The 26982-nt window shown below is 41.1% G+C and overlaps 1 protein-coding gene across 5 annotated transcripts in view; it reads left to right on the top strand.

Moving 5' to 3' along the window:
* The window catches only part of RNF182 (ring finger protein 182), a 54608-nt gene extending 28437 nt beyond the window's left edge, over window positions 1–26171 (top strand). For 3 of the 5 annotated variants that reach the window (XM_081145533.1, XM_081145534.1, XM_081145532.1), the window contains one exon: window positions 23011–26165. In XM_081145533.1, coding sequence (XP_081001659.1) covers window positions 23227–23967 — 741 coding nt within the window. In that variant the 5' untranslated portion in view covers window positions 23011–23226 and the 3' untranslated portion in view covers window positions 23968–26165. Of the gene's footprint in view, window positions 1–21168; window positions 21269–23010 lie in introns of those variants that run through there. The other 2 variants (XM_081145535.1, XM_081145531.1) reach the window with 2 other exon arrangements.
* Window positions 26172–26982: the final 811 nt, after the last annotated feature.

Raw genomic sequence — 26982 nt, 5'->3', positions numbered from 1 at the left:
AACCAATCCATCACTGGAGACCACAACCCTGAAAGGACACACCTGGAAAGCTGCTGAATATTATAATGAGATCTTTCCCTAAGCCTCCCCTAAGATCTCCACACTTAAAACTGTTAGGATGGAGGACCCAGTGTTCTCCCTCCTGGGAGCACACCCGAGCCTTCCCTTCCACCCCTGACCCCCAGGCTGGTTAGTGTTAACGTTACCCTTAGCTTCCTCACTCCCAAGCTCCAAGGGCCCTTCCTTTGCCTCTATAACTTCTTTCCCAAGCCCATTTCTCTAGGAATTGCTTCTTCCATCTCTGTGATTTTATAAATACATGTTCCCTTAGAGTTTGGGTCCTGGCTCTGAATTCTTTCCTAGTCAGAACCCAAGTACTGGGGTTGCTGAACCCAGGTCCAGCCTGACCACACCAGACTAACACCCAGTGCCATTCCCACTGCCTACAACCTATCTGTCTATCTATCTATCTATCTATCTATCTATCTATCTATCTATCTATCTATCTATCTATCTATCATCTATCTATCATCTATCATCATCTATCTGTATATCATCTAGCTATCCATCTATCCATTCATCCTTACCTTATATCATGCTTCAGCCTTACATTAAATCTTGAAATCAAATAGTGTAAATCTTCCATTTTTGCTTTTGTTTTACAAAATCGCTTTGGTCATTCTAAATTCTACACATCCCCATATAAATTTTAAGATAATTTTGCCAATTTGTGCCAAAAAACACATACCACCAAACCAAACCAAACCAAACCAAAATGAAAAAACTCCTCCTGGGATTTTGATAGTGATTGTGTTGAATCTATAGTTCTGTTTGGGAAGAATTACCATTTTAGCAACATTGAGCCTCCGCTGTGAACTGGGAGATGGGAGAGCTGTCTCCCTGTATATTTGCATTTCAAAGAGGTAATTCCTAGGCCCTTGAGGAGACATTTCTGGTTTGTAGAAGAGTTACATCTTAAAGGGGCAGAGAAAGGATTTATAATTGCAAGCTTTCTCTAAGAAAAAGTAAGGCCAGTGGCCTGTAGTCAGGGTTTGGCTGAAAGAAACAGTAAATTCTTTTGCCAGCATTGAGCTTTCTCAGGCATGCATTTTAGGGAACTGGGCCATCTTTCTAGGAATGTGGCCTTGAGCTGATAGAAACTATCTAGTGTTTGCTTAAGTCTCTTTGCGAGGGAGGTAGATGGAACCCATTGTGCTGGAAGTTGCAGTTCTTATAGGCCAAGGTCGAGGCCTAGTGGAGTGGAGGGCTCAGAGGAGCCTGACTAAAGCTTGCTGACGGAGAAAGCCTTTGTCAGTAACACAGGGCAAGCAAGGGTGTTTCACGAGTGGAAATCCAGGATGAAACCAGAAATGGGGTGACTGTCAGGGATACCTAGGAGATTTTAATCTCCAGGAACTGGCTAGGGGAGAAGGAATTAATATTTGTTTAATCAGGCACATTATCTTTTTAAAAATTAATTTCACAAATTTATTTTTATGTATTTTCATCCTATCTCCACTCTATCCAGAGTTCTGAGGTTCCTGTCTTTTGTGAAGAAAAGTCTTTATAAAAAAATTGTTGACACTATTCAAGATGTCCCCCATTTCCCTACCTTTGCTCCCCTCCACCCAGCGCCCACCCCACCCCAGGCCTTCTCCACACTATTGTCTGTGTCCATGGGTTGTGCATATATGCACATACATTCTTTGGTTAATCTCTTTCAGGCCCCCCAGCCTGTCTCCATTGAGATCTGTCAGTCTGTTCCATGTCTTTGATCCTATTTTGTTCGCCATTTTATTTTGTTCATTAGATTCCACATATAAATGAGATCATGTCTTTTTCTGCCTGGCTTATTTCGCTTATTATGATACTCTCCAGGTCCCTCCATGCTGTCTCACAGGGTAAGAGATCCTTCTTCTTTACCGCTGCGTAGTATTCCATGGTGTGAATGTCCCACAGCTTTTTATCCACTCAGCTACTGATGGGCACTTGGGCTGTTTCCAGATCTTAGCTATTGTGAATTGCCCTGCTATGAACATAGGGGTGCATAAGTTCTTTCTGATTAGTGTTTCTGGTTTCTTAGGATATATTCCTAGAAGTGGGATCACTGGGTCAAAAGGCAGTTTCATTTTTAATTTTTTGAGGAAGCTCCAGACTGTTTCACCCAGTGGCTGCACCCGTCTGCATGCCCACAGCAGTGCACTAGGGCTCCCCTTTCTCCACACCCTCGCCAGCACTTGTGTGTTGATTTATCTGTTATTTTTACTTAGTTCTTCTGACAACCCTGTGAGGTCAGTACTATCTCCATATTAAATCAAGAGACAGAGGCTCAGGCATTTAATTACGTAATTACTTTTTAATCCTCATCAGAGGATATGTTTTTATTGATTTGAGAGGGAGAGAGGGAAGGGAAGAGGAAGGGAGGGAGGGAGGGAGGGAAGGGGAGAGAGAGAAAGAGAGAGAGAGAGGAAGGGGGGGAGAGGCTCAGATATCTTAAATAGCATGACCAAGGTTGTATGGTTAGTGATTGGTAGAGTTGGGATTTAAACCCAGATTATTTTTGACTTCATAGTGCCATCTTCTGATCATCAGTAATTCATGTTAATCTTGTTATATAGCAATTTTCTCTTCTTAGAAGTAATTTACACTATTAACAGTTACTTGCTGTGTGCCAGATCCTAAGAAGAAAATTTGACAAGGTTTTATCAACACTGAGTAGTGAGAAAGTAAAGTGTTACTTTGCTTTGTCAAGATGTAATGCTCTCATTTGGCATTTGAATTCCTGCTAACATCCCTGTGCATATGGAAAGCCTGCTCCTAATCATAAGCCCCTGTAATGTTGGGACAGGAAGGTCTTTAGCCATCAAGTCTGGAATCTTAATTTCTCACATGAAAAAGCCATGACCCAGAAAGGGTAAGTGATTTCCCCAAGTGATTTACTCAGGATCCCAGAGCCTGCTCATCAGAGAAAGCCGGGATTTATTTAACCAGAAATGACTGTGGCCCAGTTTGGGGACTTACCCTCAGATGTTGTTATCACCGTATATATCAAATGCCAAACCGCCCCAGTGTCACCATTGCGTATTTTTAGAAAATAACCTTAGAAGGTGAAATTGCCCGTAGGTGGCTATGGCAGTGACTCAGCAGTGTCCCCGTAGCCCCATCAGGTGACTTAGCAGAACTCTCTGTAGTCAGATGCTCTGAATCTGCCAAATCTCTCTTGAGTTACATCCACACTGTAGTTTAGGCAAAAATAAGGTAACAGCGACATGACAACAACGAAACAGCCAACACAGATCTAAAAAAATCAGCAAACCTTTAAAGTTTTTTATTAAATGTGACCACTACAGTGTTTAAAAAATTTCAAAGATTGAAGTATACCACTTCTCTTCCTTATGTCAAAACCGAGGAACTCGTGCTGTTTTGAGTGTCAAATGGTAAGTTGGGTTTTGTTCCCTTGGCCATTTTCTCTGTTATTGCTATGCCTGAATGTCATGTCGACAGTTTTCCTCTACTTTTTTTTAGTAATAAGTCATTAAAAAGTTGTGGTAAGAACACTTAATATGAGATTTACCCCCTTAGCCGTTTTATGTGCATAATACCGTGGTGTTGACTGTATGCAGGCTCAGTGTTATGAAGCACATCTCCAGAACTGACTCATCCTGCTTAGCTGAAACTTTATGCCTGTCCATTTAGTAACTTCTCTTTTCGCCTTCAGCCTCCCCCTGGAAACCACTATTCCATTCCGATTCGATGAATTTGGCTACTTTAGATACTTCATATAAGTGGAATCATGCAGTATGTATCTTTCTGTGCCTGGCTTATTTCACTTAGCCTCATATCTTCAACACTTATCCCTGTTGTCGAGAATGACAGGATTTCCTTTTTATGGCTGAATAATGTTCCTCGGTGCGCATATATATATATATACCATATTTGCTTTATCCATCCTTTGAAGGACACTTAGGTAGTTTCCACATCTTGGCTATTGTGAATAGTGCTGCAGTGAACACAGGAGTGCTAATATCACGTCAAGATCTTGATTTCAATTCTTTTGGATAAAAAATACCCAGAAGTGGGATTGTTGGATCATATGGTAATTCTGTTCTTAATTCTCTGAGGAACCTCCATAATGTTTTCCATGATGCTGCACGATTTTGCATTCCCACCAGCAGTGTGCACGGGTTCCAGCTTCTCCACATCCTTGCCCAAACTCGATAACGTTCTGATTTTTTTGGTAACAGCCATCCTGACAGATGTGAAGTGATGTCTCATTGTGGTTTTGATTTACATTTCCTTGATGGGTAGTAACGCTGAACATTTTTTCATATACCTGTTGGTCATCTGTATGTTTTCTTTGACGAAATGTCTAGTCAAGTCCTTAGCCCATTTTTAGTGGGATTATTAATTTTCTGCTATTGAGTTGAGTAGATTGAGGTGTCAGAGTAGGTGACAGAAGTAAAGGGCCTGTGGGGAGAAGAGTAGAGGCAGAATGTGATGTCTCACTTACACCGAGTCATGGAACAGGCAGTAGGAAGCCTCTGGGTTATAAAATGGGGTAAGTCAGAACCACTTAGAGAAAGGAGATCTGTTGCTTAGGAGAGAAAAAGTAAAAAATCAGGATCGATTAATATACTACAAAAACATATTAAGGGGTGGGAATGAGGACCCCCTTCTCTGCATTCCCTTTGCATCCCTCTCTGCAGCATTTGCTGTCAAGTACTGTGATAGCTGAGTTACTTATTGGGCTCTACCTCTAGACTGCACGTTCCTTGAAGGTAAGGTTATTGCCAGCACCTAGCAATTGTTCAGTAAATATTTGGTTAATGAACAGAGATACATGGCAGATGGACAGGGGGAGAAACAAAACATCTATGAACACAACTGTTGGAAAGTAGAGACAGAAAGCTTTGCTAATGCTTTTTAGTTTTATGTTTTTATTATGGAAAAACTTTCAATATATTCAGAAGTAGAGAAAATGGTAGGATGAATCCCTTTTTACTAGTTATTCAGCCTTGACAATGATCAGCATATGTCTAATCTTGCTTCATTTGTCTACTCACCTCCCCGTTGGATTATTTTAAACAAAGCCCAGATGTTGCATTATTTCATCTGTGAATACATCAGTGTGTGTCTGTAAAACAACAAAGAGACTTGCCTTTAAAAAATATAACCACAACACTACTAGCACACCAGTAAAACAGCACAGTAATTCCTTACTGTCATCAATTATCTGCTCAGTATTCAAATTTCCCTGATTGTCGTGTAAATTTTTTGTCTAGTTGATGTGCCTGAATCAGAATCCAAATAAGAACTACACATACATTTAGTTGCTAAATCTCTTAGGCCTCTTTAAATCTAGTTTCACATCTTTTTTTTCCCCTTGCAATTTATTTATTGAAGAAACCAGATTCTTTGCCTGTAGAATTTCCCAGTGCGAATTTTTACCAATTGTGTCCCCATGGTGTAGTTTAATTTGTTTTTCTGTCTCCTATATTTCCTGGAAACCGGTAATTAGAGCCAGAGCTGTGATCAGATTTTCCATTTTTTAGCAAGAAGACTCCAGAGGTGGTGTACGTACTTCTTATTTCAGGGCATGAGGGGACACGTAATACCCTGTCCCCCTCTTTGTGAGCCTATGTTTGGCCAGTAAGCACAGATATTGTCAGCCTGGTCCATCCATTATAAACTTCCCCATCTGCTTTTTGCTTAATGGTGTTAGCAACCATTGATAATTATTGTCTAGATCAAAGGGTTGACAAACTTTTTCTGTCGAGGGCCGGATAGTGAATATATTTCGGCTTTGCAGGCCATGTGGTCTCTGTCATTGTCGTGCGGCTGCAGCCTTAGGCAATGTGTAAATGAGTGGGCATGGCTGTGTTCCTATAAAACTTTATTTACCAGATCAGATTTGACCTGCTGGCCATTATTTGCCAACTCCTGACTACATCCATTATTTTATTAGGGGATGCAAAATGACATAATTCTATTACCCTTTGTTTGTTTATTAATTGAAATATGTCTTTAAAGAATAATTTTGCCTTATCAATTATTTGGTTACTCTAAGGAACTTTTTATAAAGGAAAGAGGATACATGCTGGAGTCTTTCCTTTTATTTATTAGTATCCATTTTCAGAATGAGCTGGCTTCTTAGCATCTTCCAGTGTTGACAAGTTTGTTTTTAAAGTATCATCATGACATTATGGGTTTTTCACATATTTGATGTTTCAGTCTTCCTGGACATAGGCCATGTAGATACGTAGGAGAGACTGTGGCTGGTGGTGTCTGTAGCAGGTACACTGCGGCCACGAGGCACTGCGGAGGCGCTCTTAGCTCCATGGCGGAATGTCTCTGCTGTAGTTATTAAAAGTAAATCAGGGGTCTCTGTCTGCAGATCTAAAATCCATGATGGGGGCCCGGCTAGTGTGGCTCAGTGGTTGAGCATCAGCCTAAGATCCAGGAGTTCACGGTTCGATTCCCGGTCAGGGCACATGCCCGGGTTGTGGGCTCGATCCCCAGTCGGGGGTGTGCAGGAGGCAGCCGATCAAGGACTCTCTCATCACTGATGTTTCTCTTTCTCTCTCCCTCTCCCTTCCTCTCTCTGAAATCAATAAAGACATATTTAAAAAGGATTAAAATAAAAATGAAATCCACGATGCTACAGTTTTTATTAGGTAAGAAACGCAGTTAACATTCTTCACATTCAGAAACTAAGTTCTTTCTCACAATTTTACATAGTTTTTTATCTATGTTGACATACTTTTTCTTATCATGACTAGGTTGCTGTTGTTAAGCAAAATTGACATTAAAATGTTCATAGTGCAATGTTATTTTGTTACCCTACAACCTGAAAGTTGATTTAATACCCTCTGGTTTTTCATTAGTGCCAAGTGGGAAAAACTGGACATATTTAAAGAGCTCAAACTTAACATTATTGGACATATCAAAATGCTCTCTCTGAGTTTTCATCCATATTTGACTTAAATCAGTTGACTATTCTAATGTCCCTCCTTGTTTCTGTTTTCTATTATTTTTACTGTTCAAATTCATTGTCTGTATTTTCTCTCTGACGTGGTCAAACTCTCACCTGAAACCCATTGTAGTCTGCCTTCCCCTTAGACGTTTGTAGTTGTGGGTGGTCTCCTCTAAGTGTTTCTTTCTTTTTTTTTTTTTAATTTATTGGGATGACATTGGATAATAAGATTATATGGGTTTCAAGTGGACATTTCTGTGATACATGATCTGTATATTGCACTGTGTGCCCACCACCCGAAGTCAAATCCTCTTTGGTCATCGGATATTTGGCCCCTTTTACCATCCCCTTCCCCCTTTCCCCTTCCCTCTGGTATCCACCATACTATTGTCTGTATCTATGAGTTTCTGCTTTATATCCCACATATGAGTGAAATCATATGGTTCTTAGCTTTTCCTGACTGACTTATTTTTCTTAGCATGATAGTCTCAAGGTCTATTCATGTTGGCGCAAATGGCAGTATTTTATTTTTTCTTATGGCTGAGTAGTGGTACACATCTTTATCTAAACATCTATCGAAAGATACTTCTGTTGTTCCAGGTCTTGGCCACTGTGGATAATGCTGCAGTGAACATAGGGGTGCATATATCTTTGCGAATAAATGTTTTCAAAATTTTCTGGTAGATACCCAGAAGGGGGGTTGCTGGGTCATATTGCTATCAGTGGGGAGTCCTCCGTGTCCCCACCAGTTGCCTGTGAAAGTGGACTTTGAGGAAAGGCACTTTCTGAGACTCGCATGGGAGAACGAGTAACATTTATTTGCATGGAATTAAACGTCTGAGTTTCCAAGGCCCCATTTGCCTCGGTCCTGCCAAGGAAGAAGTCCTATTTCATCTTCAGCAGAGCTGGGATTAAAGCCACTGCCCAGAGTTTCCCTCCAGATTTGCACAGTCCAGCCCAGCATCAGGCTAGCTTAGCCTGTGTTCCCCGCTGTAGTCCATTGTGTGTGGGGTCTGCATGGCCATGGGCCATGCAACTTCTAGGGCCACATGGCTATGGATGGAACTCGGGGGTGCGCAAGGAAGCAGGAGCAAAGCTAGAGGAACTAGAGAGAGAGAATTCCTTTGTCTGGGGATTTTAACCTTCTAAGATTTCACTCCCTTGTAGTGGCTCCACCCCCTCTGGCCAGTTATCTTTGTTTCCAGGTTAGACTGACAGGCAGGTATTTTCCCTAAGTCACCCTGACTTTATATTATTTTTTTTAATCCTCACCTGGGGATATTTTTTCCCTTGCTTTTCAGAAAGAGTGGAAGGGAGAGACAGAGAGGGAGAGAGAAAAACATCAATGTGACAGACACATGGATTGGTTGCCTTCCACACGCGCCCTGACCAGGGCCAAGATAGATCCTGCAACTGAGGTATGTACCCTTGACCAGAATCAAACCTGGGACCCTTTAGTCCACCGGCCAGTGCTCTAACCACTGAGCCAAACTCGCCAGGGCTGTCACCCTGACTTTAATGCTCATGTGTTCATCTTCCCCTTTGTTGGACCCCTACCCCCAGTGATCTGCTGAGAATGGACTGGTGGTTCCCTGGGGAGTGTGAAGTTGCAGGTTCCTGGTGAAGCTGCCCAGAATGCCATGCTCATGTCTGGCCTTCCTCCTGCTCCTTTCCTATTATTAATATTAATAACTAGGTAATTACAATGGTAACAATACGGTAACTCTATTCTTAATTTTTTGAGGAACTTCCATACTGTTTTCCCTGGTAGCTGTACCAGTTTACATTCTTACCAGCAGGAATGAGGATTCCTTTTTCTCTGCACCTCTCCAGCAGTTACTACTTGTATTGTTGATAATAGAAGAAAACATAGGTACTAAACTCATGGACCTTGGTCTTAGAGAAGATTTTATGAATTTGATCCCAAAGGCAAGGGAAGTAAAGGCAAAAATAAATGAATGGAACTATATCAACCTAAAAAGCTTCTGAACAGAAAAAGAAACTACCAACAAAACAAAAAACAGCCAACCAAATGGGACAAGATATTTGCAAACAACAACTCCGACAAGGGATTAGTATAAAAATATATAAAGAATTCATACAACTCAACACCAAACAAACAAAACCGTCCAATTAAAAAATGGGCAGATGACCTAAACAGACACTTCTCCCAAAAACACATACAAGTGGCCAACAGATATGTGAAAAGATGTTCAACTTCACTAAGTATCAGGGAAATGCAAATCAAAGCTACAATGAGATACCACTTCACACCTGTTAGAATAACTGTTATCCTCTAAGCGTTTCTATCCTTGACCTACTTGGTGCTTTTGACACCTCCTTGTCACCCCTTCTTTCCTTGGATTTAGGCATGACTTATCTTAACCTCTTGATTCCTTTTCTCTTTTCCCAGCCCATGGACAGTGCTTCCCAGTGTTGTTTTATAAATCCTCAGCACGTCTCACTTTCTCTCCAAGCTTCTCTAACTTCCTTGGGAAGCTCATAGTCTGCCAGATTTAGTGTCATGATTCCCTTTATATATGCCAGTGACTTTTAGAACTCTGTCTCTAATTCTGAGTTGTGATGTTTCTATATTTATTATCAAGTATAAGATGTTTAAACTTTGACTTTTTTTCTAACAACTGAAAATAAAATCTAAGAGACGAGTGTACATCATGTTCTTGAGGTACTTTTTAGATATATTTGTGTCACTCATTGAACCCCTGTTTGCTAGTTGAGTAATGAAAAGATTTTGAAGACGGGTTTAAAGCCTTTGAAAAGTTGTTTTCTATTCTTACCTTCTGCTACCCCCTGTCTCTGCTTTGGCCCAGTATCTGCTGCCTGTCTTTTGCTTTAGACTCTTCTGTGACATTCTTTGCTTAATATATCTTGTCCCACTGCAAGTTCCCTTCTTCACAGGCAGATTTTCCAGACTAATTCTGACTGTCCTCAGGGCTCTTGGCAGTTGAGCTTTTTTGTCAGCCATAAAATGAGGAGGAATTGCTTTCATAACTTAGACGCTTCCCAGACCCATTATTTTTTGGTTTGATAAGAAGGGAAGCAGTGCTCTTCTGGGTTTGCCTTTGGAGGATAGGAGTGTTTGGTGTGTCTGTCACACAACAAAATCACTTAACCTTAATATGTATAAACATTTAAAAAAAATATGTTGTTGTTTTTTTTTAAATTTCAGAGAGAGGAAGGGAGAGGGAGAGAGAGAAACATCAATGAAGAGAGAGAGTCATTGATCTGCTGCCTCCTGCATGCCCCCCACTGGTGATCAAGCCTTCAACTTAGGCATGTGCCCTGACTGGGAACCCAACCGTGACCTCCTGGTTCATGGGTTGACGCTCAACCCCTGAGCAACACCAGCCGGGCTTAACCTTAATATGTAATAAATATAAAATCATCTTTCCTGACAATGTGCTTTTTTATACAGATATCATTTTTATGTCATTAAAAATATATTGCAACTTTTTACTTTCTCCTAATCATCACAGTTGAGTATGTCCATCAATAGTGCCACACTGTGTGGCTGTGTTGCAAAGTGACCCAATAAAATTGAGTCTGAAAGGCCTATTGAGAAAAGCCATTCAGGGAAAATAAATTCAATACAATTCAATCTATATTTCTGTATCTCCTTGTAAGTTTGGATTAGGGCCTATAGTAAATGTGGTAGAATTTAGAAAATGATGTGTGTGTTTTTGCCCATCATTAATTAAAGTATTTCATTAATTGGATTGGTAACATTTTGCTGAATCAGAGTACAGTTGGACTTCTGTAAGTATAAATATACTCCCTTTCAGGCGGTGTTGTAGCCATGTTTATTAACGTGGGAGAACAGATGATATATTCTTTAGAATTATGGGAGGTGAGCAAAACACTTCTGGGAGAGATGAAAAGGAAAAATATTCTTGTGTGTAACTTGGTTGTTTTTTTTTTTAGAATAATATTACAAAAAATGACATCTTTCTAGCTCTTACTGTATTTATAATTTTGAGAAAGTGGTGAGCATTGAGATATAGTAGTGGTGACTATTTTGCTTAGTATATAAGGGAACATTCAGAGAAAAATTTATTTTTAATATATCTTTATTGATTTCAGAGAGAGGAAAGGAGAGAGAAAGAGAGAGAGAGAAAGAGAGAGAGAAAGATAGAAACATCAATGATGAGAGAGTCATTGATTGAGCCCACAACCCGGGCATGTGCCCTGACCGGGAATCGAACCCCGATTGCCTGGATCCTATGTCGACGCTCAACTGCTGAGCCACGCCCGGCCGGGCTCAGAGAAAAATTTAAAAGCCTTACATGCAAAATACACCTCCTCAGGTTGATATCTAGATATTTACAGAGAAGCGATTCTATAAGGGTTATATTCTATGAATTTTATTAATGGATATGTTTGATGAGCCTAAACCTGAAGCTGATATGGACAAATATTTATAAAAATTGGAGATTTTCAGTGATGAAGACAAATTCATTCATTTGTTCAGCATATATTGAGAGCTTTCTACATGCTATGAGTTACGTATCTTTTTACAGATTTTATTTTATGGTTAAAGATTTCCTGGGAGGTTTAGCTGATCAGAGTCACTATTTTTTTATGGAAATTATGGATATTAGATTTATAATTTAAAAAGCTAGATTAAAAATGCATAGTATTTTTCAAGACAAAGTGCTGACTTTAACACACTTAGAAGGGTGTGGTATACTGTCGCAGATTAGTGGAGATAGGAGGAAGTTGGAGACAGTCAAGTATATTTATTTATATAGCAGGTAATTATGAGTATTGACTCTGGGCTGGCTTATGATAGGTGCTTGTGCTGCCACAGTCAACATATTAATGGCTCTTGTATGTATTCTTATAATTTATATTCTAGTAGTAGAAATTGAGAGCAAACAAGCAAGTTATTTAAACTGTGCTGGTGGGAGTTTGTTGAAGAAAGTAAAAAGGTGCTTTAATAGAAAATAAATGGAGAGGGATATTAAAAAATAAGGTAATTATGGAGAACCTCCTTGAGGACTTTGTATTGAAATTGAGATCTATGAGAAGGAATGAGCTCAGTAAGGACATTTCACATCGAGCAAACAGCCCAAAGCAGGAAAGAGTTTGGTTTGTTTGTGGAACTTAAAAAAGGCCTCTGTGACAGGAAGGTGACATGGACAGTGGTTCAAGATGGGCCTAGAAGGATGGCAGGGCCAGACTGTACAGTACCTCGCTTTATGGAGTTTGGATTTTAATCTCTATGTAATCGAAAACTATTGAACAATGATGTCATTAATTTATATTTTTAGAAGCTCCCTTTCCACCGTTGCAAAGAAAGTAATTTGTAGTGGGGTTAGATTAAAAGCAGGAAGATCAGTTAGGCAGTTTTGTAATGGACAAGGTCAAAGACAGGGTGAAGCTGAAAGACTGGAGACACTTTGGAGGCAGAAATGGGTAGGGCGCGAGGAGTGAGACAGCGTAGAATCAGAGGTGACTTAGTTTTTGACCTGAAAACCAGAGAGAATGGTGGTGCCCTTTGTTATGAGGGCTTGTGTGGGGGTCTCTGGGATAGACTTAAAGCTGTAGTCAGTGCAAATTTTGCAGCGTTTAGATATTTTCATTATTTAAGAATAAAGACAGCCTGGCCAAGTGTGGCTAGGTGGTTGAGCATCCACCTAGGATCCAGGAGATGGCGGTTCGATTCCCAGTCAGGGCACATGGCCGGGTTGCAGGCTCGATCCCCAGTCGGGGGCATGCAGGAGGCAGCCGATCAATGACTCTCATCATTGATATTTCTCTCTCCCTCTCCTTTCTTCTCTCTGAAATCAGTAAAGACATATTTAAAAGAAAAAAGAATAAAGACACAGTGTACTCTTATGAAATGAGAAAAAAGGGACAGAGCAAACTAAAATACATTAGAAAGAGGAAATAATCAAGATGAAAGCTGAAGCTAATGAAACAAGATTGTAGAAGGATAGAGACCTGTAATAGCTGGTTCTTTGAAATAGTAAAGCAGAATAAGATTTATATGTCTTATTAGGAAATTCAAACAGAGCAAAAAATTTACAAGACTAGAAATGAGAAAAAGACATAGTCAGAGATGTAGGAGTGATTCAAAGACAATAGAAAGATGACTGCATTCCGCTTTATGGCAAAGGCTTTGGAAAACCCAAAGAAATGGATCATTTCCTGGCCAAACCTAAATGTCCAAATTTGATCTAGGAAGAAGTGGAAAACTTGAGTAGATTGAAAAAGTGGTTAAAGATCTACCTTTTAAAAAGGCAGTGGGATCATACGGAGTTATAACCGAGTTTTATGTAACCTTTGAAAAACAAATAATTGTATCATTACTTAAACTGACCCCGAAGATTGTGAAAAGCTCCTACTTCATTTGTAAAATAAGCATACATTTAACTACAAAGCCCAATACAGTACAAAACAAGCAAGGAGACCAATTTAATGTTGACTGTAGAGGCAAACACTCTAAATAAAATATTAGCGGATAGAGCCCATCGGTGTATTTGAGGACCCAGCTATGACCAGGTAAGTTTTATTCCAGGAACAAGAGAGAAAATCTATCAGTACAGTCCCCCACACAGTCATATTAAAGATAGAAAATCATATGATCACATCAGTAGATGCTGAAAAAACATTTAAGACAATGTATAGGCACTACTAATAAAAAGCATAAATTAAGAACAAAAAGAATGGAAACTAATAGACCATTTACCAAAACCAACGAGTATCGTCCTAAACAGCAAAACACAATAAAATCACAACATCAGAAACTAAGCAGCCTTGCTATCACTATACAGTCAGTCATTTAACAGATATATTTTCAGTATCTCTTTGGGCCAGGGTATTGTTCTATGTCCTGAGGAATGAAAAAGGAAGACAAAAAGCTGTGACTTGTGGAGCTTATATTCTTTTTTAAAAAAGTAGGTTTTTATTGATTTTAGAGAGAGAAGAAGGGAGAGGGATAGAGATACAGAAACATCAATGAGAGAAACTTCGATGGGCTGCCTCCTGCACGCCTCCCACTGGGGATTAAGCCCACAACCCGGGCATGTGCCCTGACCGGGAATCGAACCACTACCTCCTGATTCATGGGTGAATGCTCAACCACTGAGCCACACCGGCCAGCTGGAGCTTATAGTCTTGTGGGAATTATTATTTAACCTTGTTTCAGAGTTTCTAGTGAATTCAGTAAGATGAGAGAAATGAAGTAACTAGACTAAATATTGGAAAAGACAAATTTAAACTATCTCTGTTTTTCCTAATTATATGATTACGTATCTTACAATCCAAGAGACTCCCAGTGAAACCTATTAGAATGAATAAGGGAATTTGGTAAGTGGCTGGGTTCAAAATAAACAAACAAAACCACCCACCCTGTAATAGCAATAGGCCCTTAGAAATGAAAAGCAGGAAGAAATTACAATAGTGAAGAAAACAAATACTAAAGAAGAAATTTAAAGGAGAGGCATGTGACGTGGAGGAAATGAAAATGTCTTATTGAAGAACATAAAGGAAGGTTTTAACAAATGGGACATACTGTGTTCTTGGATTGGAAGTCTTAATATTGAAGTATACATTTGATGCACTTCCAGTACCAATCCCAGCATTTTTAAAAATCAATTTGATAAAGTTATCTGAAAGTTTATAACAGGTAAGTGCCACTAATAGCCGAGAAACGAATTTCTGCACTGCTTCCCTCCAAACCCCTGGAATGTAAACTCCATGAAGGAAGGGATTTGGCTCACTCTCGCATCCTCAGCACCTGTAACTGTGTCTGGAAATAGTAGACACTTAATAAATAGTTGAATGAATTAATAAAAAAGACTACTAAGGGGAGAGTTACCAGGTATCAGAATTTACTAAAAAGCCTTGGTATTCAGATTATTAAGGTCAAGGCAGATGTCTGACAAATTAATCCGTAGAGTACAATATAAAACCTGAAATAGATCTCAGAATGCAGGAAGCTTTAAATATGACAAAGATTATATTTTAATCAGAAAATAATTATTTAACAAATGGGATTGGCACAGGTGGCTGTTTGCCTAGAAGAAAATAAAATTAGAATTTTATCTTATATATAAAAATAAAAAATAAAGTAAAAAATAAAGGAAGTCAAATTTTATAAGAAAATAACATGTATAATATTAAGAGCAGTATTAACTAAGATTAGAGTCTCAGAAACTAAACATATGACTACAAAAAGAAATCTTTTGTATTTCAAAGGATATTAAGCAAAGCCAGTAAGTAGTAAATTTTGGGAGAAGTGTTTGCAATACAGAGGACAGAGTTTAGTATCTGTAATGACAAAGAGCATTTACAAATTGACTAGAAAGGCCCCAAAACCCAATAGAATAAGAATAAGACATAGTTCAGAGAAGAGCAAGTGCAGAAGGCTAACAAATAAGACTCTCAAACTCAGTGATCCATATCTGTTGCTGATATATCTGTTGACATATCTGTTGTTGTTAGGGGGAATAGTACTGGTTGCTGTATGTGTTATATATAGTCTGTTGGAAAGCAATCCGGCAACACGTTAGAAGTAATACTGTCTGACCCAGGAATTCTGTTCCCTGTTCTCTTAAAGAAACAAAAACACCTGTATGTAAGGATATGTATTTGTATTACAAGGTTGTGTTCTGCCGTAATGTGTAAGGGGGAAAAGTAGAGATAAATGAATATTTACCAAGAGAGGAATGGTTGGCTATATCCAAATGGTGAAATATTATGCAGCCATTTAGAAAGGAATTTAGGGCCCTATCAATTGAATTGAAAGATTTTCATGAGCCATTTATTGAATGGGAAAAGCAAGATGCAGAAAACTGGGCATGATATAGTAGTTAGAAAACAACGGGAAAAGGTGTTTATATGTGTCTTTACAGTTATGTGTACCTGGATAAATAAATGCACATAGAAATATATATGGAAGAAAATATACCAGGTAGTTAATATGGGTTACTGGGGGGGGAAGGGGTGGCACTCGGGCTGATGAGGGTGGAGGAAAGTGAAGAGAAATTAACCAAATAAAAGAGAAAACACACACACAGAGACCATTAATAAAGAAACAACAATATGCATGACGACTTGTATACTTATGTATATACATTTGTGTGTATATTGTGGGCACGTGCATGTGCAGCACGCACGTGCAAATGACACTTTAAAGAATTCCTGTTGGCTTTGTTTTTTTGTTTTTTTAATTATTCATGACTCCTACTTGACTACTAAGTGGGAACCTGGATCTAAAAACAGTAAATTCTCAAAATGGTAATTGTATCATGACTCTTTGTGTTGTAAGTAGCAGAAATCCAACCAAAAACTAGCATAAGCAAAACCGGAGATTTATGGGCCCCCGGGAGCCTTCGCGTGCAGTTAGACCCAGAAGCCCAGTGCAGCCCTCATTAGGTCCGTCTGTTGCCGCTGTCTGTGTCTCTGCCTCTTGCTTTCCTTTACTTCTCTTTTTATTTTTGGCTTTTTTCTCTCTCTGGGTGGTGTGGCCAGTTCCTTGATACATCTCTTTTTTTTTTTTTTTCTTTCTGATTCTGTGTTCCCTCCCCTGACTTCTGGTATGTTCCCTCGTCCTCTAGCTTCAAATCAAAAAAGCCGGGAAGGAGCACCGACAGGCCTGGTTTGAGCCACATGCCCCCAGACTGATCCTCAGGACCCGGTCACCGATCCTCATCTTTGGAGAGAAGGGAGTTACAGTGCAGCGGTGGCGCTTGCAGGCCAACCAGGGTCACATAATGTGAGCGCGTGGGGAACTCCCCCAAACAAGCGGGGCCGCTGGAAGGGAGCAGAGCGGCCTGACGCAGAAGGACGGGCCCCAGGCAGGCAGGACCACAGGCGCGCACGAGAGGCGCCTGGCTTCAGATCCTGTAGGAGCCAAGTTAACATCAACATCAAAAGGACTGAGTTGTGGAGGAAGTGAATTTGAGTCAAATAGTAAGTACTGTACATTTAGGGCGGTGAAAATAGACATTTGTGCAGCAGTTTATGTTGATTTTTGAGAATTATGATAGGTAATTATCCATTTGTATATCCTTATCCTCGTAGATCATTTATGATAGGATTAAAGACTTAAGTGATGAATAAGGAATACTAGCTTCATACATTTGAATGTGATATATTTTTCTAGTAAAAGAAAAGCTTTTGTATTTGTTTTCCCAGCTTTATTAAGATATGATTGACACGTAACGTTATGTAAGTTTAAAGTAACATGATTGGATACATGTATATATTGCAAAGTGATCACCACCATTAGATTAGATAACACAACCGTCACCTCACATCGTCGCATATTTGGCTTCTGAGGCAGCTTTAGTGTGCTGGACGCTTCCCCCTGCACCTGGTGAGGCATACTTTCAGCAGTTGTTTTTATCAAGGAATACTCCAGACTTGCTCATCTCAAAGATTTCATCTCTTATAATATTGTAATGCCTGGATATTTAGGTGATAAATGGATGACTCACATTTCAATCTTGTGAAGAAAACTAAGGAGCTTACAGGTCACAGAAGAAGAAAATAATAAGTTGATCTAAATATCCATTGACAGGACAATCTGAGCTATCAAATAGCTGACGTATTTAGCCACAGCTTTTTTTCAGACTTGTTGCTGTGGAAGATAAACTAGTACAGAGTACACCGCCCGATGGTGAAGCACAACGTGAACATGCGGGCCCCACCCAGGGCAGGCGGCAGAGCCTCCCGGCCTCCCTGCAGCGCAGCCGTCCACGCTCTCCCCCAGCCCAGTCCCCTCCGCCCAGTCCCCCCAGCACAGTCCCCCCAGCACAGTCCCCCAGCCCAGTCCCCTCGGCACAGTCCCCTCGGCACAGTCCCTCCAGCCCAGTCCCCCAGCCCAGTCCCCTCTGCACAGTCCCCCAGCCCAGTCCCCTCGGCACAGTCCCCCCGGCACAGTCCCCCCAGCACAGTCCCCCCAGCCCAGTCCCCCAGCACAGTCCCCCAGCCCAGTCCCCTCGGCACAGTCCCCTCGACACAGTCCCCTCAGAGGCGGCTGCTGTCCTGACTTTATCTGATCACTTCCTGGCTCTTCCTTTTTGTTTCTATTTGAACTCGCACGCCCACTGCAGCTTAGTTTTGCGTCTTTCTGGAAATGAAGTCACACAGTCTGTGCTCTCCAGGGCCTGGCTGTCGTCATCGTTGTCCACGGTTGTGGAGCGAAGGGAGGGTGGGCACAGGCCGGAAGGCGTATCTTCCTGAGGACCGCGTAACAACTCCGACGGATCGGAGCCCTATAAAGTTACAGAGTTTAGGTTCTTGCTGGAGTTATTTGAGGGACCTTGGAGTCATAATGAGGCAGATGAAGTACTTATTGAGAACCCTCGCAGTTGGGACCCAGCCTCCGAGAGGGACGATCCGCAGGCTGCGTCAGCCGCTCCACAGGGGCACCTGTGCTGCTGCAGCTGTTGGCCAGCCCCGCCCAGAAGTGCCTCTCAGAGGCAGGAATTGCTGAAGTGTGTCAGGCTCATGCGGGGGTTTTCTAGAATTGGCCTTAGAATTAAAGTGGGTATCTTTCTTATTGTGTATTTGAACATTTGGCATTTTCTTTCTTTGTTGCCGGGAAGCCTCCATATGAATTTTATATATATGAACATTATGATTATTTAATACTGTATCAACATATTCCAAGGTCTAACAGAGTGTTCCTGTGATGAAGAAAAGCTTTGTTTCAAGTAATAGCTCAATGTCATCTAAGCAAGTAATTTGTGTTCACTGAATGATAAACTAGAAATTGTGGCCAGCCCAGCATAAAGCATTCTCGCCACTCTTCTAATGGTTGGAAGCTTGGTGTAGAAAGTATTCTTGTGACCAACTGACAGCATCGTGTATTCTCAGATACAATTAAGCCTTTTAAAAATTTTCATTTTCCCAGTTGTATTGGGATGTAATAGCACCGTGTAAGTTTAAGGTATACAGCACAATTATCTGACTTACATTTAAAAAAATATGTTTTTATTGATTTCAGAGAGAGGAGGGGAGAGGGAGAGAGAGAAGCATCAGTGATGAGAGAGTCATTGATCAGCTGCCTCCTGCACATCCCCCTTCTGGGGATTGAGCCCACAACCTGGGCATGTGCCCTGACCGGGAATCGAACCACAGTCTCCTGGGTCGATGCTCAACCACTGAGCCACACCAGCTAGGCTTGACTTACATTTATTGTGAAATGATTAAAATGATTACCACCCATAATAAGTTTAGTTAACATTCATTATCTGATACAGATACAAAAAAAGAAAAAAGAAACCTTGGCCTGTGTGGCTCAGGGGTTAGAGGGTTGGCCCGCATACCAAAGGGTCTCGGGTTTGATTCCCTGTCAAGGGCATGTACCTGGGTTGCGGATTGGCTCCCTGCCCCTGGTCGGGGCACATACGGGAGGCAACCAGTCAATGTGTCTCTCTCACATCGATGTTTCTCTCCCCCATCCCTTCCCCTCTCTCTGAAAAGCAATGGAAAAAATATCCTTGGGTGGGGGTTAACAAAACAAAAAAAGAGAAAGAAAGAAGATGCTTTTCCTTGTGATGAGAACCTCTAGGATTTACTCTCTCAACAACTTTCAAATACACCATACAGCAGTGTTAGCTATGGCCATGTTGTACGCTACATCCCTGGTACTTATTTATCTTATAACTGGAAGTTTGCACTTTTGACCACCTTCATCCAATTTCCTGCTCCCCCACCCCCCACTCCTGGTAACCAGAAATGTAATCTTTAGATCTCATTTTCTATGTGTGTTTTTGTTTAGATTCCACATATGAGATCAAACTTATGCCTGACTTATTTCACTATAGCATGATGCCTTAAAAGTTCATCCATGTTGCCAAAAAGGACAAGATTTTTTTTTTCATGGCTGCATAATATTCCATTGTGTGTGTATGTGTGTGTATTTATCACATCTTTACCCATTCATCCGTTGACAGACACTTGAGTGGTTTCCACGCCTTGGCCTTTGTAAGTAATGCTGCTGTGAACCTTGGAGTGCAGGTATCTCTTTGACATTGTGTTTTCATTTCCTTCGGATATATTCCCAGAAGTGGGATGGCTGGACCATGTGGTAGTTCTCTTTTTCATTTTTTGAGGAAGCTTCCATACTCTTCTATAGAGACTGTACCAACTTACAATCTCACAACAGTGCACAAAGGTTCCCTTTCATCCCCACCTCACCAGCATTTGCCGTGTCTTGTCTTTTCTGTCACAGCTATTCTAACAGGCATTAGTTGATGCCTCATTGTGGGTTTGATTTGCGTTTTATGATTAGTGATGTTGAGCACCTTTTCATGTACCTGCTGACCACTCATATTACCTTCTTTGGGAAAATGTCTGTTCAGGTCCTTTGCCCATTTTAAAATTGAATTATTTGTGTGTGTGTGTGTTTTTGCTATTGAGTTGTATGAGTTCTTTATATATTTCAGATACTAACCCCTGATCAGATATATGTTTTGCAAACATTTTTTCTCCATTCCATAAATTATGTTTTTATTTTGCTAATCATTCCCTGGCTGTGCAGAAGCATTTTAAGTTTGATGAAGTCTCACTTGTTTATTTGGGTTTTATTGCTTGTGCTTTTAGGTGTCACATCCAAAAAAATCATTGCCAAGGCCCACATCAAGGAGCTTTTTCCCCTGTGTTTTCTTTTAGGAGACTTACATTTAAGTCTTTAGTCCATTTTGAGTTAATTTCGTGAGTGGTAGAAGATGGGGATCTAGTTTTCTTACACAAAAACCTTTTGCTGGTGTTTCTGTATGTATATTTTGGCTTTCTGTGCTTTTTAGATGTAATTTTGCTTATTTATCCCCATTGAATACTTTGTTCTCTCTCTTCCTGGTGTCATTATGTGTGTGTTTATATACTTTTTGTTCTTTCTCGCACAACTTCGCACACATCTGTCCCTTTGATGGCAATAGAGGCAATCAGTGCTGGGAATTCTGCTGCTACCGTCGACTTCAGGGTGCCCGTGATCCAGAGGGCATGAGGCTGCGCGGAGAGAGCTCAGCCTGTTCAGTGTGGATGGGCCTTTGCGTGGCTGCTTGGAGGACTGACGGAGTGGGAGCCGTCCAGTAAGCAGATCACCAGAGGCCTGCCCAGGAGGAGGGACCGTCCTGTGAAGGCAGCTAGGACCGGATGTGGTGCCAGCGATAGAGCAACCCGTCCTTGATCACCCTGGAGCTGTTCACCCCACAGGACAGTAAAGAGCCAGCTTTGTGAAACTGTGGGCGAGAGAAAGTCATGTTTTACAGTGACGAGGGCACGTGTATTCTGAACAGGATCAGGATCAGAAATGAAGTAAATATTTAGGGCACCCAGAGGGAAGGAGATCCAGGAGCTGATGCTTGTGTCTGTGTATCCTGTGAGTGTGTGAGAGTGGATTCGTAGTCATTTGCTTATGGTAGTGATTATGAAATACATGCACTTATATACAGCAAACTTTATTTTCTAAAAATCCTACGTACGTGTTTTGGCTGATGTCAGGTTCTGTTTATTGACTGACTGTCTTTTCCCACCAAGAACATCTTGCCACTGATATCCATTATATTCTACATTCTTGTATTATATGGTCAATTAAAAATTCAGTTAAAGTCATGAGTAAAAAGGAAGGTAATATGTACTCATCTGCCGGCTACTCATGATCTCAGAAATTATCCCAGTTTAGCTACCCACTGCCTCTTCTCTGTTAAGGCAGTATGACCCGCAGGAAATTTTAAATTACAGCATAGTCGCACTGTTTCTCGGGACTGTTATGGCAGTTATTATTGCTATTATTGCTTGGGGGGCGGGGCGCTCGGAAATTCAAATACATTTGTATATTTTTTCCAAGCAAAACATAATTTAATACAAATCTACTACCAAAATCACATATATTAAAGCAAAATAAAAATCATTTGGACATTTCCCATATTGTCTCTCCCTTCTATCGGTACTAATAGTTGAGAACTAACTGCACATGAAATGGGCCTCAGCCATTTGTCCAAAGCAACCACAGGCCGACATTAAAGACAGGTGGTGTTTTGCTTTCTGTTCACGAGAGAAAGCGAGTTTTCATGCGATGTGGCAGGCAGGTGGGTACACCCTGAGTGCTTCTCGATAGCCATGCGTGCGGGGCTCTTCATGTCTGCAGACATGACTGTGCATGGCTATTGTGCCCACTCCTCTTTCTTGGGCCTTAGACTTGGCATGTTTATAGTGCTTATGCCAAGTGTCATGCGCTTCACTCTTCCTTGAGTGGATGTGTATGAACAGCTATGGCTCTTCAGACTAGTATTGAGACAAAAAGTTTGAAATTGCATATCAAATGGTAAAGGCATTTATAACGGATTTCTTTTCACTGGGAAGGTGAGAACAGTCTACTGCATTTAAATATGCTGTCATCTCTATCAAAGTACTTTCTGAAAATGCATTTTAAGCATTTGTCCTTAAGGTTTCTCTTCTTTTGTGTGTTCCTGAGCACTGTTGAGGGTGTTTAGATGACTGGTATTTACACCAAGGACACTTTCAGTTAGTCTGTAGTGAATCGAATTTGATGACAAATGTATGTACTTCTGATATGCGTCCCATTCTATTTCCAAAGATGCCAGACTTTGTTACAAGTTTCAGAGAGAAAACCCCTGTATCTAGCTGTACGCACAGTGCTCTGGAGTGTATTTTACACCATTAAGATTCTTAATTCCTTCTCTCTTTTTTTGCTTACAAACAAGAAAAACTTATTGCTCACAGTTCTAGAGGTTAAAAGTCCAAAATCAGGGTGCCAGCAGGGTTGGGTGAGGCCCTTTTCCAGGTTGCAGACTTTTAGTTGTATCCTCACATGGTGGAAGGGGTGAGTTAATTCCTTCTTTATGATCATATTTGTGGACTGAGAAAGCTCAGCATGGAGATAACGCTTTTCTGTCCCGGAGGCAGAAATGTGTCAAAAGTTGAAGGGAATTTAACCTTTTACGTTTACTGCTTCTAATCGTTGAAGCTCAGAAAATTCCAAACAGCACTTTTCAGTAGAACCTTCACTGTATTAAACTCTCTTTTTTCCTTTGCAGACTCCCCACCCATGTGGCCTTTTCAAATATGCCTTTGAGACAGAGAGTTCTATGTGGAAGCTGAAATGCCTGGAAGATTTCTTGTTTCTGTCACTACTTTTCCTGCCTTTGTGCATCTCTGCCTGATTTCGATGATGTGACATTCAGAGGGACACCTTCATCGAAGTCTTTCTCCAACAAGACACATCGGGCCAAAGATTGCCCGTATAATTCAAGATGGCTAGTCAGCCGCCAGAAGACGCTGCAGAGTCTCAGGTCTCGGACGAGCTCGAGTGTAAGATCTGCTATAATCGATACAATCTGAAGCAGAGGAAACCCAAAGTGCTGGAGTGTTGTCACAGGGTTTGTGCCAAATGCCTCTATAAGATCATAGACTTCGGGGACTCCCCCCAAGGTGTCATCGTCTGTCCCTTCTGCAGGTTTGAGACATGCCTGCCAGATGATGAAGTCAGTAGCCTGCCTGATGACAACAACATCCTCGTGAACTTGACTTGTGGGGGCAAAGGCAAGAAGTGCCTGCCGGAAAACCCCACCGAGCTGCTGCTGACCCCCAAGAGGCTGGCCTCTCTCGTCAGTCCTTCTCACACTTCCTCCAACTGTCTGGTTATAACCATCATGGAGGTGCAGAGAGAGAGCTCTCCGTCCCTGAGCTCCACTCCCGTGGTGGAATTTTACAGGCCTACAAGCTTCGACTCTGTTACCACTGTGTCACACAACTGGACCGTGTGGAACTGTACCTCCCTGCTGTTTCAGACGTCCATCCGGGTGTTGGTTTGGTTGCTAGGTTTGCTCTACTTCAGCTCCTTACCCTTAGGGATCTACTTGCTGGTCTCTAAGAAGGTCACCCTTGGGGTCATCTTTGTTAGCCTTGTCCCTTCAAGCCTGGTTATTCTGATGGTGTATGGTTTTTGCCAGTGTGTGTGCCATGAATTTCTAGACTGTATGGCACCTTCTTAATCGATATGCAAACTAAGAAACTTGACACACATTGCCATGTTTCAGAGTTAGGCAATATATCTTATATTTTACGTTCTCCGTGATTAGCGTTCATGACACGTTCTAAGCCATTGGCCCTACGTCTGTGGTCCATTTTCCATCAGGTGTCGACGCAGTTGGTTTTCCTGTGTGCTGGATACAGGTGTCCATTTCTAGTTAGGTGTTAGCAGAGAAGCAAAAATGCGTAAGCTAAGCCTTCATGGAGCTCTTTGCACGAGTCTTCCCAGAGAAAGGGCAGGATTTCCCTCAGCCCTGCTAGACAGACACTAAGGGCGGGGGGGGGGGGGGGGGGGCAGAATTGTTAGGCTACAGTAGAGCCTGCGTGGAAGGTTAGGAATGACCTTCCGCTTCTCATCATCGTCAGTGATCTGTGATAGAGGATGCACGCCAGAGGAGAGCTGTTCCAAGACACATCCACCCGAAACGTGTGCACCCGCGACAGCTCTGCCGTTGGCGCTCCCCTGAGCCCCCTTCCGCTGCTTCTCTTAGAAGTCAGTGCTGCTGTGCGTGGGCTGCTGCTCCAGCTGAGGTCCTTGTTCCCCTTGCACGTGCTCCCTTGTCCAGAGGAAACCAGGCCTCATTCCCTTGTGTGGTTTTAATTAAATATTTGTTTTGCCACAATACTAAAGAGAATTAAAAACATTAAGCTGTTTGCATGAAAATAAACTTCATGACAATATGGCCACTTGTCTTTGAGACACACCCTTCCCCCATATTTATTTCCTCTCCTCCGACGTCCCTGGAATTCTCACAGAGCAGTTATTGTTCATGGACGTCTTCATTTGCGTCTTTCCTGAAAATGTTTCAGCTTGGCTTTTTCTTAAAACCACATTGTTCAATTAGCCCCATCCCTTGCCCTGAGAGGTTTCATCTAAATTGCTTGCTATAAGTTTATGAGAATTTTTTTTTTATTCCCCATTGTATTTTAAACCCTATTGTTGACTCATTTAACTTAACCCTATAACCCTTTGGGGGTAGATTGTGACAGTGGAAACACAGAGAGTGAGCGAGATGTTCTGGTTCACAGCGTGACACACTGAGAACCTGAATGGTTTGCCGCACTCTACCGAGGTAGCCAGAATATCACGGCTTCGGTCTCCGCGCAAGGCTGCAGCCGGCAGGCGAAAGGAAGGGTGGGCAAGGGGCAGCGTGCTGGGGCCCTGCTCCAAAGGCCTGGCAGGGAGGTAAAATGAAGGTGGCAGAGTCTGTTTTAGAATGGATTCAATTTCTTACACAATTTATTTCAAGTAAAATATAAGCTATGTGACTTGAATTGATGAACTCCTTTCCATGCTGTAGGGGAAGTTGAATGTATATATTTATGAGCAGAAATTGTTTAGCGTATTTTAGGTTCGAAGGAATAGAATGTCCACAGAAACTAGACGACAAAAAGCTTTTTAGTCCCTAAAACCCATTACTGATGATTAACATTAAAATATTTATAACTGTTAGAAAAGGGGTATTACTAAGACAACTTTAGCTTGTTTGTGATGAAACATTTGTTGTGTGATATAGTTACAGTGGACAGTTCCAAACTCTTTATTCAGGAGAAATTGACACTTATTTCTAGAATGGTAGTTTGATTTCAGTTATATAACTATTACCTTTGAGACAGCGTACGCCCAAGGTAAGTGGGATATGGTCCAATGAATTTAAGCTCCAAGATACAGCTAAATACCCTTATGATTTAATAAAATCTACTTTAGATAGCATTGTGAATGCAAATTCCTAAAGTCCATTTGTACTTAGAGTAAATACATGGTTAGGAGATGTTTTGTGGTTTGGATTTATATATTTATAAGGTTTTTTAAAAAAATGTTCATTTTGTCTGAACAAAAAATGTTGTTAAATTTGATATTAGAAATGTAACATCAAATAAATTGGGGAGTTATATGATGAGTTTTCTAGAAAGCTCTGGACATGGGTACTATGCATTTTGCTTATTTGTATAATATGTCTGCAGTTTTAAACTGTATCGCTCTGTGTATTGTGATAGTTTTGTTGTGGTTGTTTTTTAAGTTGCTAGTAAGTTGATTTCGTTGTAAAAAGTTTAAATGTATGGCAACAAAAAGCTCTTTATGCTGTTGAATGAACTTGGAGAATGCGTCAATATTTTCTTCACTGTGATGTTTTGTTTGTCCATTAAATTGTTATTATTTCCAAACTAGTAGTTTGGTTTCTCTGACTCATGGTTGGGATTTAATGGTTACTTTGAACCTCTGTTTATGTTAGATCACTGCAAACATGAACTCTCCGAAGCATTGATTCAGCTACTGCCTTTATCATATGCATGAAGATTTCAGAACCTTCCTGCAAAGCTGATCTAACCCATCCCACTTCTAAAAGGCTTTCACACTTACAAGAAAAAAAAAAAAAAAAGCAGAGGAGAAAAATTAGGGAAGATGAAACAGAAATACCTTCGTTGAGTACATGTTTCAGTTTTAATTTGTTGTCCAGATTTTGCCTAACTGCTCACCAAAATACAGTCCATTTTGGTCGGGGAGTCACTCAGCTCGTATGGTCTGGGCAAATTCTAGAAATTACCTGATATCTGAATATGACCACTTTTAAGAAAAACAGAAATAATTTAGACTATGTAGCAGTTATATGCTTATGATAATTAATGAATTGGTACCACATAGTAATCAAAAGTTATAGTTTCATTCACTTCCAAAATCTGTACATAAACCAGCAGAGACTCAGGTTAAGGAGCGCAGGTCCCTGTGCCGGCTGGGCCGTGAGTGGGAGCCCGTGCCCACCGCTGCGAGGCCCTCCGATGATGGGCGTTTGCCTGGTTGTACACAGATGCTGGGCTTCAGGACACCCTGAGTTGGAAGAAATTTCCTAACGTGTCAAGTAGGTCGATGTGGAAGCCAAAGGGACCCGTGTAGATAGGCAAGCTGATTTAGCTGTTACAAATATGAGCTCTGTGACCACGGGGACAGAAGAGGTGCCTTGGGGGTAAACTACAATCCC

The sequence above is a fragment of the Miniopterus schreibersii genome, assembly GCF_964146895.1.
Source record: "Miniopterus schreibersii genome assembly, chromosome: 8".
Taxonomy (NCBI): Eukaryota; Metazoa; Chordata; class Mammalia; order Chiroptera; family Miniopteridae; genus Miniopterus; species Miniopterus schreibersii.
Note: the sequence above shows the minus strand (reverse complement) of the source record. Positions and strands in the feature narration are given on the sequence as shown.